The sequence below is a fragment of the Lithobates pipiens genome, unplaced genomic scaffold (assembly GCF_037356315.1).
Source record: "Lithobates pipiens isolate NorthernLeopardFrog02 unplaced genomic scaffold, aLitPip1_a1.2 Scaffold_18, whole genome shotgun sequence".
NCBI classification, from domain to species: domain Eukaryota; kingdom Metazoa; phylum Chordata; class Amphibia; order Anura; family Ranidae; genus Lithobates; species Lithobates pipiens.
The window spans coordinates 20,930,515-20,946,983 of record NW_027507758.1 but is presented as its reverse complement, the minus strand read 5'-3'; the positions used below and the strand labels follow the sequence as shown (position 1 = coordinate 20,946,983).

The 16,469-nt window shown below is 45.1% G+C and overlaps 1 protein-coding gene across 1 annotated transcript in view; it reads right to left on the bottom strand.

Annotated features, from left to right (window-relative positions):
- Window positions 1-273: 273 nt before the first annotated feature.
- The window catches only part of CAPN11 (calpain 11), a 71,072-nt gene continuing 54,876 nt past the window's right edge, over window positions 274-16,469 (bottom strand). Inside the window, exons 13-22 of the mRNA XM_077485423.1 lie at window positions 15,666-15,877; window positions 15,181-15,220; window positions 14,620-14,685; window positions 14,455-14,512; window positions 8,873-8,937; window positions 8,587-8,655; window positions 6,559-6,637; window positions 6,275-6,391; window positions 3,968-4,023; window positions 274-1,417 (exon numbers count right to left, since the gene is read on the bottom strand). Coding sequence (XP_077341549.1) covers window positions 1,391-1,417; window positions 3,968-4,023; window positions 6,275-6,391; window positions 6,559-6,637; window positions 8,587-8,655; window positions 8,873-8,937; window positions 14,455-14,512; window positions 14,620-14,685; window positions 15,181-15,220; window positions 15,666-15,877 — 789 coding nt within the window. The 3' untranslated portion in view covers window positions 274-1,390. The remainder of the gene's footprint in view (window positions 1,418-3,967; window positions 4,024-6,274; window positions 6,392-6,558; window positions 6,638-8,586; window positions 8,656-8,872; window positions 8,938-14,454; window positions 14,513-14,619; window positions 14,686-15,180; window positions 15,221-15,665; window positions 15,878-16,469) is intronic.

Here is a 16,469-nt window from a genome sequence, read left to right as displayed (position 1 = left end):
TATTAGCTGGGGCCACAGGAGATCCAAAAGTTTCTGCCTAGATTCCTCCATGGTAAGAGGTTTCGGAAAGGCTGTATTAATATGACTATCGATTTAGTTAGCGCACAGAAGTAGGAATTTTACAGGATTTGTGGCTTTTGAGTCATATGGAGAAAACCCCTGGGACTGAATCTGCTGTTGTGCTGAGTTTGGGCCAATGAATGGCTTTGATAGTCATCAACGTATCTATTGAGTGAAGAGTCTTCAATGAAATGATAAAGAGACCAGGAGAAAATCCTTACAATCCTTTTATTGCCTTTTTTCTTTATTAACATGCAGTCTAGCAACATTCACATTCAGAGACACCTCGCTGATCTCCAAAATATAGAGAAAAGGAGAAATGCCCCCCAAAAAAGAGGGGAGACTCAAAGACAGACAGGAGCACCCCATGAGGTACAGAGGCGGCCAACCTTTCCAAAAACTTTAGACAAGTCCCATTCCCCCCAAAAACACCAGCTAATCCATCCAATGATAGAACAGCAGACAACTCATGAACAGACAACCCTTCAAAAGCAGAGAAATGGTCACTGACCCCCTTACCTCCCCCGTTCCTCAGACCACAGATAGTAGGAGTCTTGCAGTTCACAGACTCCAACTTTGGCACCATTTCACACCTCTTTTGTGTACAATACATCTTTGGTGCATTACATACCCAAGATTCAGATGGTTAAGATGGCCCTTAAAGAACACTTCCACAGAGAGGACTATGTAGGATGTCATTGGTGACCACCTTCAACAAATGCCAACTATCTGGCTATGATGATGGTCACTGGTCAACAAAGTCATGTCTTTTCACTCACATACTTGCCCTATATTTAGAAAGACCCCAGAGGGCCAAGCAACTATTTTTTAAGAAGAAATTCCGTAAAGAAAATCTTTAGATTTGGTAAAAACAATACGATACATGATATATATATTTTTTTTTCGTGGCTCCCAATAATCTGTGGGCACGCGGCGGCCTCTGTCTGCTCAGTGGAGTGCTCCATAATCTCTGCAGCCCCAAATGCGGGTTTCTGCGTACCAAAGAAGATGAAGGATAAACAGCCTCTGCATCGCACTTGGTGGGGGATCTCACCACCCCCCCCCCCCCCACCACAAGTGATTGCATGGTAGAGTTGTAAGGCACCAGAGAGTCACATCCACTGTTCTGATTGGCTGGTTCTGAGTGGTCAGAGAAAGTCCTGTGTGCAGAGGCTTCTGGGAAAATGTGTCATGGCCACAGGTGGTGATGTGCAGAGAAAATTGTGTGTTAAGTCCTAATAATTAGTTCCCTAAAAGAAGAGGCTAGTGAGAGCAAATATACAGGAGTGTCTGTATCCGGGCGGAGCAGGAAATATGGCCGTCCGTCTGTCTATCCGCACATTGTCAGCGTCAACCACTGCAAAAGACAAACCAGCAATAAAGGGTTAAGCACAGGTGCTGGCTTCATGTCCTCTTCTGCCCCCATGTGGACATTCTATACATGACACCGCTTAGGCTTTAAAGGAGAACTACACTCTGAATATTTTTGTTGTCTATGCCCCAAATAGGTGGATTGCTGGTCTAGTTAACAAAAAAAAATATTTAAATAATATAGAATATTATTTTCTACTGAAAACTTACCTGCAAGCACACTCCTCCTGAAAATCCCATTCATGTGCACTAACAGGTACACAGTTGCTTATCGCCACAGGACCGTGACAATACAAATGCATTTTCCAAGCACATATTATAGTGTATAGTCTTTGCAATGGCTTGTGCCTATCTCAGGAGGAGGCGGTCACTCAAGTGGCGGCACAGTGGTGTAGTGGGTAGCACTCTCGCCTAGCAGTAAAAAGGGTCGCTGGTTTGAATCCCAACCACGACACTACCTGCCTGGAGTTTGCATGTTCTCTCTGTGCCTGCGTGGGTTTCCTCCGGGTACTCCGGTTTCCTCCCACACTCCAAAGACATGCAGGTAGGTTAATTGGCTTCTGTCCCAAATTGGCCCTAGTATATGAATGGGGACCTTGGAATGTGGGCTCCTTGAGGGTAGGGACCAATGTGAGTGTGCAATGTACTGGGATAGGGACAATTGCAGACATTCACTCAGGTTGAACTGGATGGACTGGTGTCTTTATTCAACCTTACTAACTATGTAACTATGTAAGTCCTTTAGTTGGTGGGCATGAGTGAGGGGAGACTCCTGCCATCCACTGTGTACGCTAAGGCCATACGTGACAGCAAGATGTGCAAAGACTTGCAGGGTGCAGGATTGTAGTACTCTGCACGAATGACAACCCCCCCCCCCCCACAACCCCCCAATGATACTTCTGTTACTGGGGGACCAGGGACAAAAAGAGTGCACAGGCCTTCAGGACACAAAGAAGAGCTGTAATTGCACATGAGAACATCTCTGACAATTTGCTGGAGTGCAAATACTGAGATGATATAATGATAGGCAACAGTATTATCAACAAATTTAGCATTACTAGCTATTTAAAAAGGTTCTTCAGTCAGGTTTTCAAAAATGTAAAGTCAGAAGCTACAAAAACTTGACTGAGGCCAGGAGACTCCTCGTTTATCCTGCCCACCATGACCTCAAACTGACCGGCAGGTCGGGAGACTGCCAGTCTATTCTGTCCACCATGCCCTCATACCTTGACAAGCCAAGAGACTCCAGGTTTGTCCTGCCCACCATAACCCCCATACCTTGACTGATAGACTGGGAGTCTCCTGGCCTATCCCACCCACCATGACCTCATAAACTGAACAACAGGTCAGGTCATGACCTCAAAATAGACCGGTAGGTCAGGAGACTCCCAGTCTATCTTGCCCACCATGACCTCATAAACTGAACAACAGGTCAGAAGACTCCCAGTCTATCCTGCCCACTATGACCTCAAACTGACCGGCAGGTCGGGAGACTGCCAGTCTATTATGTCCACCATGCCCTCATACCTTGACAAGCCAGGAGACTCCAGGTTTGTCCTGCCCACCATAACCCCCATACCTGGACTGATAGACTGGGAGTCTCCTGGCCTATCCCACCCACCATGACCTCATAAACTGAACAACAGGTTAGGTCATGACCTCAAAATAGACCAGTAGGTCAGGAGACTCCCAGTCTATCTTGCCCACCATGACCTTATAAACTCCCAGTCTATCCTGCCCACCATGACCTCAAACTGAACAACAGGTCAGAAGACTCCCAGTCTATCCTGCCCACCATGACCTCATACCTTGACAAGCCAGGAGATTACAGGTCTATCCCACCCTCCATGACCTCATACCTTGACGTACAGGCTCTGACAATACTCCTGATCTGTCACACCCATTCACACCTGTCAGATTTCTACCCACAATGGAAGAGAGCTACAGTTTCCATTGCATGATCTATGGATGGGAAGAAATCTGGATTGCTGGTAGAGGGGGGCACAAGCTGCAGTATACCAGAACATAGGGAGTAACGGGAGGCCAAAAAGAGTCCTGACCCCTGCTCTCTGTGCATCACATATGCCTAACCCTGCTGTCTGTGCATTACCCACTCTGGACCCCTGCACTCTGTGCATTACATTCACCTGGCCCCTGCAGTCCGTACATCATATACACACACACACAGACACACGAACCCTACACACTGCGTTACTCACTCCTGACCCCTGCACTTCATGCCCTATTTATTCTTGACCCCTAGACTCTGTGCCTTAGTTACTTTTCACCCTGTATCTATAGGCTCATTTTTAGGCCCCTCCCACTGTTACCTGAAGTTTGCCACATTTAGAAGTCACCATGAAATGCTGCAGGTCCTGCTTTATTCTTCTTCCCTGGGTGCCCAAGGGGACAATGGAGCCCTGTCGGGTAGGCTGTACCATCATTTCTAATGTCAGCCCTGATCCTGACTTCTATGCAGTCACACCCCCCTCCCCCTTTCCCTCATGGTAAGAGGATCATTAAGCCACCAACTCACCTCTCCTAGTCCCATCTCTGCTGTGCCACTTCCATCATCTATGGCTTTGAAAAACCCTGCAAGATGCAAACACACAATTCATATTGAGCAGAGAAACAAAGATAGTATCCCAGATAGCAAGCAAGAGCTGCACGTTTATAAAGTTACTTGCTAAGCTATGGCTAGACTTTCCAGGCTTTACAAGTTTGTTGCACAATTGCAGCAAGTTCATATTGCATGACTCCAGATCAACTTTCTTTGCAAACATTCTGAAAGTCTGCTGCAAGTTCTGGTTCAGTTATGTTGTGCAATAGTCATCCCACCATAGGGGGCACTGTGGCTGAATTTTCATGCTGTAGACTTGCCAAGCTCTAGCTGTAGACTCACCACTGCAACTTTGCTTTTGATAGAAACTTGCCACACAAATTTACTACAAAATGAGAAAAGTGTCAACTAGAACTTGTGCTTCGAGTGCTCTGCAAGTGTACAACTTGCCAGTGAAAATGTGCAGCAAGTTAACAAGACTTACATTTCAACACTCCAACAAATTTGTGGCAAGTTATCCTTGCTATCTGGTATGGAGACATATTTTTGTATTCAAAGTTTTTTAAAGACCATTTGTACTTTTAATAATTTTTTTTTTTAGCACTGAATATGTCCTGCATATTGTATAGCCAGCCGGTTCAATATGTGGCTGCATAACGCACACTGAGAACAATATAAGACCAGGGCTGGGCACCAGGGTGAAGGCTTCTACACAACAGGAGATAAAGTCAGAGACAACACCAGACATAGATGTGAAAAGCTGCTTTTGACATTCACTATAATTGTGTTGTACCGCCATCAATAGGAGCCAGCTAACTTCATCTGAGCCCTCAGGACCATCATTGGCAGCACTATTGAGGCCACACATGAAAACCAGTATGAGTCCTGGCGTTCGGTTTTCTCTATGGGAGGTTCTCATATGGTCAGCAGTAGAAGCAGGGTCCCTTACTGTCTATCTCAACTGTTCCCCCTTGTAGGTTCCCAGCATTATTCTAATGGACCCCTTGAATCCTTTTTGGTCCCTGTGCAGCAAATCCCCTGGTGGTGATATGAGGTATCTGATGACAATGAGAGCCTAAAGAGATCTCAGCATTCCTTTTATGGATCCCTTAAAATCCTTTTTGGCACCGTATACCATAACAAATAGAATATTGCCCCCTGGTGGTGATGGGGGTCATGATATAATAATGGTAGCCTGAAACGATCCCAACACTCATCTTATGGATCACTTAAATCCTTTTTGGTAGCTGTACAGCATTAGAAATAAAAATATTGCTCCTGGTTATAACGGAGTATTACATGACAATGAAAGTCTCATTTTAGGTTCCTGTAGACTGGTGTAGAGTGTGTCAAAAAGGCAATATCGGCCCCTTTTGGTGGTAGGGGGTATTACATGGCAATGGGGACCTGGGAGAGATCCCAACACTCCACTTATGGGTTCCTTCAATCCTTTTTGGTACCTGTTAAGCATAGCAAATAGAATATTGCCCCCTAGTGGTGATTGGGGGGGGGAGAAAGGGGGGCATGACATAATGACGGCAGCCTGAAAAGATCCCAACACTCCTTTTATGGATGCCTCAAATTCTTTTTGCTAGCTGTACAGCATAAGATATATTATTGCTCCTGGAGATGATATGGTGTACCACATGATAATGAAAGTCTGAAGAGACCCCTTACATCTTCTTAGGTTCCTTTACAGCAGGGGTGGCCAACGGAGCCCTTTGATGTGGCCCGCGACCTCCTGCTCTGGAATGTCAGGTTAGCAAGCCCAGATCGCAGGTTACGGACCCGTCATACCACAACATCGGTGTTGTGAATGAAGCTGGTGGTAGAGGAAGAAAATGGCTGCAGAGCAGAGCCTATAAGCCGATGCTTCCTGTACAGCGCCGGCTTTTGCCACAGGCAGAGTCTATGGCAAAGTTCAGTTAACCCACAGCACTACCCTGCACCCGCGCTGTGGGTAATCATCAGTGTGAAAGCAGTTTAGGTTTTGCTGGGGGGCGCCGGCCAGGCTACTTTTGCTGGGGGGCGCCGGCCAGGCTGCTTTTGCTGGGGGGCGCCGGCGTGCTCCCAACATGCCTCTTATGGACCCCTGGAATCCTTTTTTGGTCGCTCAACAACATATCAAATAGAACACTGGTGCCCTGGTGGTGAAGTGAGGTATTACACGAGGATAGGTGTCTGGAGATATAATTGCATAGACTTGGAGCAAAGCCTTGCCCTGTAGCCTGGAGTATAATAAGTATTACATGGTCATCAGACAAGGGTAGCACATGGACTTACTAAACATGGCCTCCAGCTTCAGTATACAGCACACAAAATTGTCAAAGTCGATTCCCAGGTCATTGTCAGCATAACGGGCCACCAGCACTTGCATGATCTTATTATTCAGTTTGTACCCTGCAGAGATATAAACAGAGGTCAGTAACGAGACAGGAAAACGCCATATGGAATAGAGAGAGAATAGGAAAGTTATCAGCCCAGACAGACAGACAGATGGTAAAGACATCTCAGTCCAGACCACGTTCATCGCAGATCGCACACATTCTGACTTATTCTGAGCTCACCTGCATTTTCTAGGGCGAGACGCAACTCGTAGGAGCTCATCGTCCCAGATTTATCCATATCGTGCTGCCGGAAGAGAGTCTATAGAAAAGAAGATCAGACACAAAAACAGGTTCTATTAATTGCATTTTTCATTGAACATATATATACACACATATATATATATATATATATATATATATATATATATATATATATATATATATATAGTTTGTGTTACCAGAACTGCTGAGCATAAAAATAAAATGATAAACAGCATGAAACAGATTTTTATTAAGTGGATACATTTGATTATAATAATAGCATATTGGACACAAATGTATCCATTTAAAAAAACAAAACAAAAAACACACATCTAAACCGGAAGTTTTTACCCCCATCCTGACCGGGCCCTTTTTTGAGATAAACTGAAAATTGCACGGCCATGTGAGGCTGTGCCCAAATAAATTGTATGTCTTTTTTTTCCCGCAAATAGAGCTTTATTTTGGTGGTATTTGATCAAAAGCGCATTATTTTTTACTTTTTGCTATAATAAATATCCCCCAAAAATATATATAAAAAACTTTTTTTTCTTCGTTTAGACCGATACGTATTCTTCTACATATTTTTAGTAAAAAAAAAATCAATAAAAAAAAAAAAAAAAAAATCGCATTAAGTGATTATTGATTGGTTTGCACAAAATTTATAGCGTTTACAAAATAGGGAATTATGGTAGTTTTATGGCATTTTTATTAATATATATTTTTTTTACTAATAATGGCGGCGATCAGCAATTTTTATTGTGACTACGACATTATGGCGGACACATCAGACATTTTTGACACATTTTGGGACCATTGTCATTTATACAGCAATCAGTGCTATACAAATGCAGTGATTCCTGTGCAAATGACACTGACAGTGAAGGGGTTAACCAGTGGGTGGCAGTGTACGGGTTAAGTGTGTCCTAGGGGCGTGTTAGTAACTGTGGAGGGCGTGGCTGTGTGTTAGTGAACACTGATCTCTGCTCCAATCACATGGAGCAGAGATCAGTGTCACTTGTTGCTAGGCAGAACGGGGAGATGCTGTTTACAACGGCATCTCCCTGTTCAGTCTCCCCGTGAGACGATCGCGAGTATCCCCACGGCGATCGAGTCAGCGGGACCTGCAACCGGACTCACGAGGGTCCCGACCTGCATGCGTGCACGCGATGGCAAGGCAGCAAATACAAATGGACGTACCTGTACGCCAATTTGCCTGCCCGTGCCATTCTACCAACGTACATAGTCGTTCGCCGGTCGGGAAGTGGTTAAGGGACATGCACAATTTCACGATTGGTATCCATTTACTCGACGCAGCCCAGTCTTTTATATTTTACCAGAAAAAAAATAAAAAAAGGGTAGTGTATTGCGATTGCTCGCATTAAAATACATCTTCATGTAATTTGTATTATTTACTGAAATTATGCAGTGAAAAAACAGCTTTACAAACACATAGATCAGCTTTAGGCCGCAAATAGATGGTTGGAATCACAGCCGTGTCAACAAGGACTGGCCAAGATTCAAACCATCTATGGGCAGGCTGATTGTATCAAAGTTGATCCATCGATCGACTTGGGTACAACCAGCATGTCGGATTTTTCATGCGATTATTGCCAGCGGCTATGGCCACTAGGAATAATCGCTGTGTGTTCTCCTGGCAAGGACAGCTTCCCAACCCCTTGCCGGTAGAACACAATAGCGCCGCAAGAGGAATTGCCCCTTCGACACCAGCTATGTTGATGGGGTAAAATCAAGAGATTTTCTTTCCTGCAACCACGGGTTGCAAGACACTGACTGTGTTGGAGTAATTGCACCATCTATGGCCGGCTATATAGGCTACTAAGTGTACCCATTAAGCCAGGAGAACCCTCTGTGCACCTTCACACCACCAGCTCACAAAGTATTATCAGCCTGACAAGGACACTTTCATGGTGATTTCTTTGAATGTCTTACGAAACATACAATATAGAAATGGACTAGAATTACTGAACGGTCACTAGCAGCTCTTACCAGCCAGTTTCGGATCTTATTCCAAAGTATCTGAAACTCCACGACACCTAGTTTCCCGCTGCCGTCTTTCTGTAAGGAAAGAGTTAAGGATCTGCTGCGAATACTACAAAAATCTTAACAGGAACCTCGATACATGACATTCACCGGAAATGGTGGCGGGCAAGTTACTAATACTAAAAGGTGTGATTGATCCCATTAAACATGGGGGTCCCCAAACCCCGGGCCGCGGGCTATAGCAAGAATTAACTAATGCCAGAAATGTCACAGTCTGACAGAAGAAGGATACATCCATCAGGTTGACCATCTGTCGGCAGGACTCCATACTGAAGCCATCAGTTTTCAGGTCTTTGTCTGTGGAGAAAGGGAGACATGGTGAGAGACAGACCTCAGAGACTTACATTTCACACATTGCCCATCACCAAGAGTGCTTATATAGTGAGAATTCACAGATTTACTCCACATATTGAAGATCAAGAGAAGAGACCAGCGAGATCTGCACTCTAGAAAACACAGCTCACTCCTCAATATCCATGTCACCAATGAGATCAGCACGCCAATACACACATTCGCTCCCCAGTATCCATGTAACCAGTGAGATCTACACCCAGTATACACAGCTCACTCCCCAGTATCTATGTCCCCAGTGAGATCTACATCCAGTACACACAGCTCACTCCCCAGTATCCATGTCACCAGTGAAATCTACACCCGGTACACACAGCTCACTCCCCAATATCCAGATCGCCAGTGAAATCTACACCCGGTACACACAGCTCACTCCCCAGTATCCAGGTCGCCAGTGAAATCTACACCCACTACACACAGCTCACTCCCCAGTATCCATGTCACCAGTGAGATCGGCACTCCAATATCTACAATTCACACCCCAGTATCCAGGTCACCAGTGATATCTGCATTACAGTACACAGCTCACCAGACATGGGAGTAAGTCACACATGTGCAAGTCACAAGCAAGTCTCAAGTTACTGTTGCGAAAAGCAAGCAAGTCAAGTCGAGTCCTTTATTTTGGTCAAGTCACAAATCAAGTCAAAATACTGATCTACCCCATTTCCACCAAATGAGTTAAAAGTCAGTGTGCAGGAAAGGTTTTGTTTTATTTTCAACATTAAAGTGGTTGTATAGTCATTTTTATAACTTTTACCTACAGGAAAGCCTATAATAAGGCTTAGAAGGGCTGAGCGACACGCTAACGTCACCTCGTGTTCAGTGTCCAGGCAGGACGGGTTTGTCCGTGTGCGTTCGGCCGGCGCAACGGACTTAAGGCTCTGAAGCTTCATTTTTATTGTAAGTGTTATTTTATCATTTTTAAGTTTTTACAATAAAGGGTTTTACACTATTGGAGCTTTATCTCTCTTTCATGGTGCATATCTTGAGCCTTCCAAATATATGAGAGGTATCCCATGAAAATGTATCCAGTCATTTACATATGAAAACGGTGGTGCAAGGCGAACAATAAGGATTCCTTTGGAGTGGGGGACGATTACACACCTATATGCTCATTGTGACCCTCTGTAGTGGGGGGGTCATGAATTTCCGGTAAGAAGTGAATTCAGACATATATATGGTGGTGGATTGAACACTCTTCATTTATGGAGGATCTCTTTTGTATTTAATCTATTTAAGTTGGACTTTTTTCTTTGTTCACCAATTTGTATGTTCATAGAGACTCTCTGTGTTCACGGGGTGTTTTTTTTTTTTAGATTTGATCAATTGATTTACACCATTCATATTATTGGTTACTAAGGTTGTGGTGTGCCCACCTAAGGGTAGGGCAGCAAGTATAAATTACACTATTGGCTTTTATATTTTTGTATACACAGTTCCCCCATCAGTTGGGGGCAGAATAAGATATAAGAAGGTATTCATTTTGTTCATATCGTTTTGCACAGTGGGCTTTTTTTTGCTCTAATTTATAGCACACTCAGCGCAGCTTATTATTTTTCTTCTTTTATAAGGCTTACCTGTAGGTAAAAAAAAAAAAATATCTCCTAAACCTGTACGGTTTAGCAGATATTCCCCTCGCAATGCACCGCTGACTGCAGCGGCGCATGCGCACATGGGATTCTCGGCTGAAAGTCCGGCAGACGCTGGACCCTGCCGGAAAGAAATCTCCCGCGCGCATGCGCGGGAGTGACGATATATCGCGGCTCCGGCCACTCACAGCGCCGGATCTGCGATACCCGGAAGACATGCCGAGGGAACATGTCAGCTCCCTCGGCATGGATCGGGCCAGATGTTGGGGCCTCATTCTAAGGTATTTCATAATGAGCTAGTATGCAGTGCATACTAGCTCATTATGCCTTTTCCTTTGCAGGTCAAAAAAAAAAAAAACTTCAGCGGGTTTACTACCGCTTTATAACAAAACTGCTTTGTGCTTTTTTTCTTGGCACATTAAAGAAACACTTTGAATGCCCAAACAGCAGACAAGGAGCAGAACACTCAGCAATTAAATGGCCAACAAGCCTGAAAAAATGTAGTCCTTGCTGAGGGGGAAAATAACTAAGTTCAAAGTTTGAACTTCAAACTAATAAAGTATTTTAACAACTAAATCAATGGACACAATGCCAACGTCTGGACACTTGAATGGTGATGAGAATAGCCACTTAAAATGCCAGATATGGGGGTGTACAATGGGTCAGTTTTAGGGTTTTAATATACTTTGTAAATAGCACCCTATACATTTATAGTCAGTGGTAGTTGTGTCCTCTGCATTATGCCCTGATAAAATAACATTTAATTACAGTGCAGGTCAGTGTGATAATCACTATGATTGCATCAGCTAGCACTTATGTACAAGTTTCATATAAAAACACAATTTTTAACATATGTAAAACAAGTGACCTAATGGACAGTTCTGAGTTAGATTCTTTTTGAACCAAAGATGTGGGCTTTATTTTTGGATTGTGCATTGTACTACAGCAGAATTAAAAAACATACTATGCATATACAATATACTTAACCTTGTATTGACAAGATATCGTCTCTATTAACCACTTGCTTACTGGGCACTTAAACCCCCCTCAGTCCCAGACCAATTTTCAGCTTTCAGCGCTGATGCACTTTGAATGACAATTGCGCGGTCATACAGCACTGTACCCAAATGAAATTTTTATCATTTTTTTCCCACAAATAGAGCTTTCTTTTGGTGGTATTTAGTTACAGCTGGGAGTTTTATTTTTTGCTAAACAAACAAAAAAAGATGCAAAAAAATAAAAAAAATAAATCATGTTTTAATAGTTTGTTCTAAAATTTTGCAAACGGGTCATTTTTCTCCTTCATTGAAGTGCGCTGATTAGGCGGCACTGATAGGCTGCATTGGTGGGCACTGATGGGCTGCATTGGTGGGCACTGATAGGCTGCATTGGTGGGCACTGATAGGCATAGTTAAGGCGGCACTAATAGGCACAGATAAGGCGGCACCGATGGGCACAGATAAGGCGGCACAGATAAGATGGACACAGATAAGATGGCACGGATGGGTGGCACGGATGGGTACCACTGATAGATGGGACTGATGGGCACTGATAGGTGGCACTGATAGGTGGCTCTGATAGGTGGCACTGCTGGGCACTGATGGGCGGCACTGCTGGGCACTGATGGGCGGCACTGCTGGGCACTGATGGGCGGCACTGGGGTGCAGCACCTTTGAGGCAGATTGTGGGCACTGTTGGGTGGCACTGCTGGGTGGCACTGACGGGGGGCACTAACTTTTATTAAATTGGCACTGCAGGGGGCAGGTGGGCACTGGCAGGGGGCAGGTGAGCGCTTACATTACTGGCCGTGATCGGGACTGATGTCCCGAACACGGCCGCCGGTGATCGGCTTTTTTTTTTCTCCTCGCGCTGTCAGCGCGAGGAGGAATAATAGCCGATTACCGGCTCCGTTCTATCACATGATCAGCTGTCATTGGCTGACAGCTGATCACGTGATAAGGGGTCGGGATCGACCCCTTGCACGGATCGGTGATCAGGCGAGTCTCATGGACTCGCCGATCACAGAGCGCGCCGCGCGCGCCCCTCAGGGGGCGCGCAGGCCGCTCGTACACGGGACGACGTCAATAGACGTAGTCCCGGAAATGTAGGTCCGCGCTAATGCCGTCATTTGGCAATAGCGCGGTACCGAAGTGGTTAAAGAAGAGGATATGTAGAGGTGGTTGTACATATAAAAATGGCAGGGATGAGGAACAAGGAAATTACTTCTCACTAGATATATATATATATATATATATATATATATATAGAGATATATTTTTTTTATTGTACAGTATATTATAAACTTTATGGTCAGGCAGCCGTGTACCTGATCGGTGGCGTCCCAGCAGCCATTCCAGTATTCAAAAGCCACGTCTCCTCCTCGTCTGTGATAGGCGGATCTCTCAATTTCCCAGCATTCAGTGTTCCGCCTATAAACGGACAGCCGCTCATCCTCATAACACAGACGAGGATGAGAGGATGTCCGTGATAGACTAAACACTGCCTGCTGTGAAATTGAGTGTTCAGCCTATCACAGACGAGGAGGCGCGGCTTTTGAACACTGCAATGTCCGCCGTCTGTCTGCGTGACACGCCGATCAGGTAGGCAGACGGCGGCTTGCGGTTAGTGTATTAGTGGTGGTGAGTTAGTGGTGGTAGTGTTATGATGCCAATTCATTGCAAGTCATATAGCCCAAGTCAAAGTCAAGTCGCAAGTCAGTAGTGACAAGTCGAGTCATTTATTGAATTCAGTCAAGCAAGTCGCAAGTCCTCAAAACAGGTGACTCAAGTCCCCCACCTCTGCAGCTCACTCCCCAGTATCCATGTCACCAGTGAGATCAGCACTCCAGAACACACAGCTCACTGCCCAGTATACATGTTACCTGTGAGATCTACACCCAGTACACACAGCTCACTCCCCAATATCCATGTCATCAGTGATATCTGCACTACAGTAAAGTGCAGCTTCAATCCTCAGTATCCATGTCACTAGCGAGATCTGTACTCCAATACCTACAATTCACTCTCCAGTATCCAGGTCACCAGTAAGATCGGCACTCCAGTACACACAGCTCACTGCCCTGTATCCATGTTACCAGTGAGATCGGAACTCCAGTACACACAGCTCACTGTCCAGTATACATGTTACCAGTGAGATCTACACTCCAGTACACACTGCTCACTCTTCATGTCAGCAGCGAGATCAGCACTCCAGTACCCACAGCTCACTCCCCAATATCCATGTCATCAGTGATATCTGCACTACAGTAAAACACAGCTCACTCCCCAGTATCCATGTCACTAGCGAGATCTGCACTCCAATACCTACAATTGACTCTCCAGTATCCATGTCACCAGTACACACAGCTCACTCTCCAGTATCCATGTCACCAGTACACACAGCTCACTCTCCAGTATCCATGTCACCAGTGAGATCGGAACTCCAGTACACACAGCTCACTCCCCAGTATCCATGTCACCAGCGAGATCTACACCCAGTACACACAGCTCACTCCCCAGTATCCATGTCACCAGTGAGATCTACACCCAGTACACACAGCTCACTCCCCAGTATGCATGTCACCAGTGAGATCTACACCCACTACACACAGCTCACTGCCCAGTATCCATGTCACCAGTGAGATCTACACCCAGTACACACTGCTCACTCTTCATGTCACCAGCGAGATCGGCACTCCAGTACACACTGCTCACTCTTCATGTCACCAGCGAGATCGGCACTCCAGTACACACTGCTCACTCCCCAGTATCCTTGTCACCAGTGAGATCAGCACTCCAGTATAGCAGAGCGACTCACTAACAGATCCCCGGACACCTGAACAATTTTGCTTCCCAGGAGCTCATCTTTCACTTACGTCTGGACACCACTCTGTTGAGGATGGTCTTCAGCTCAAAAACACTGATCTCCATGTCCTTAGTGGAGAAAACAGACAAAATTAATTATTGTTGCAGGTTTATTATGGTTATAAATGCGCCACATATCTGACCCATCATCAGATAATCTCCATCAGTCAACTCACATCTCCTGCCAGCTGCCGAAACATAGATTTGAAGGAATCGTCCACATCATCTTCGGAGATCTCTTCCTGAGAAGACACAAGGCCACAAGATATGTCACGTGTGAAGCCAGCTCTATATTGTACCCCAGTGTACAGACACTGAGGTCTGCTGCCCCCTATAAGTCACTTTGTGTCAGTGCAGCAAGGGATAGACTTTCTGACAATATAAACTTGAAGAAACAAATGGACAGAGCCGCAAAGAGCCCAGAGGGACAATAGTAAAATTAAAAAGGGAAAAATATTTCACAAACTTGAAATCTACATATAGTAATAGTTGGCTCTGGTGGGACATTAAAAGTGTAAGCTCCTCTGGTGCAGAGACTGATGTGACCAGCTCAGTGTTCTCTGTACAGCACTGCGGAATATGTCAGAGCTATATAAACATATAATAATGGTGGGGACATTAGAGTGTAAGCTCTTTTGGCACAGGGTCTGATGTGAGTTGTATATTGCGGTGATATTTGTCTATATGCTATACAAATGAATAAAAAATGATAAATTCCTCTTACTGGGGTCTCTTACCTGGTCAGGTAGATCTGCAGTGACTTCCTCATCGAGCTCCCTAAAGAGAAGAAGAACAGAGAGGTTAGGAAGAATATTGCTCCCCAAATGTCAACTCCCTAAAAAAAAAAAAAAAAAAAAAAAAAAAATTCTGAGATGCACGAATAAAACTTTTTGCTGAATGTACGACCCCTAGACCGAAGTTTGTGGCAGTCAGCAAAACTCCCTTTCCGCCTTGCTCATTTTAGCTACCGGTGAAATCATTTAAACTGAACTGCCAGCCTATTTGAAATTTCAACTGATGTGCTTTCACACAAGCGGTTAGCAGTCCTTGTGCTTTCCTTTATGTTGTGTCCACATTCCTGTCTCTAATGCTCGTTTAATACACTAAGCCATACTAGGGAATCACATTGGCCATTGATCTATTATCAGTAGTATGTTGGCATATAATTGGATCATTGCCCTTTGCAGAGGGCACGATGATACATAGCACTCTACACACTCACTGGATCTCTGAATGCTTCTCTGTGAATATTCGAATCACAAAGTCGCCTTCTTTGTGTGGCTCGAATGTTGATGGGACAATGATATACTCTCCAGGGGGCAGGCGGATCGGGTTGCTGACTTCTCGCAGGTTGATGAAAGTTTCTGAGCGGGCACAGGACTGGTGACGGAGGAAGAAATCCTTCTTGAGGTGGACGTTCTGGCAACCTTTAAACTGTGGAAGAGATAAGAACAGGCAATTAATCCGAAAAGAAAATGGTATCGGTTTCTCACAGCCACCAATCAGAGCCCAATCAGAGCCCTCCATTCCAACATCTTGGATCTGAAAGTCTGAATCTGATTGACTTATTCAGCTTACTTTGATCAATAGAATGGTGGAATGACGTGTGAGATCTGAACTAACCTAGAAGTGTCCAAGCAAGGTCTAGAGATCATATAGGATACAGTCCCATCAACAAAAGGTTTACACCGACTTATTACTGACAGTGTATACCCCTTATCTATAGACACACGTCTGACCTCCCCACACCGGTATGCTCCCACCCCCCCTTTTCGAGACCCACCTCTCCTCCTGTCCTTTCCGTCACAGACCTATCTCATACCTTGTCCGCCTTCTCAAAATTCACCTTCCATCCTATCTGCCTTTCCCTTTCTCCACATGAGCCTGCCCCCCTGTTGCCTTTCCTTGACCCACCTTCCCCTGACCAGCCTGCCCTCCTGCCACCTTCCCCTGACCAGCCTGCCCTCCTGCCACCTTCCCCTGACCCGCCTGTCCTCCTGCCACCTTCCCCTGACCCGCCTTCCCT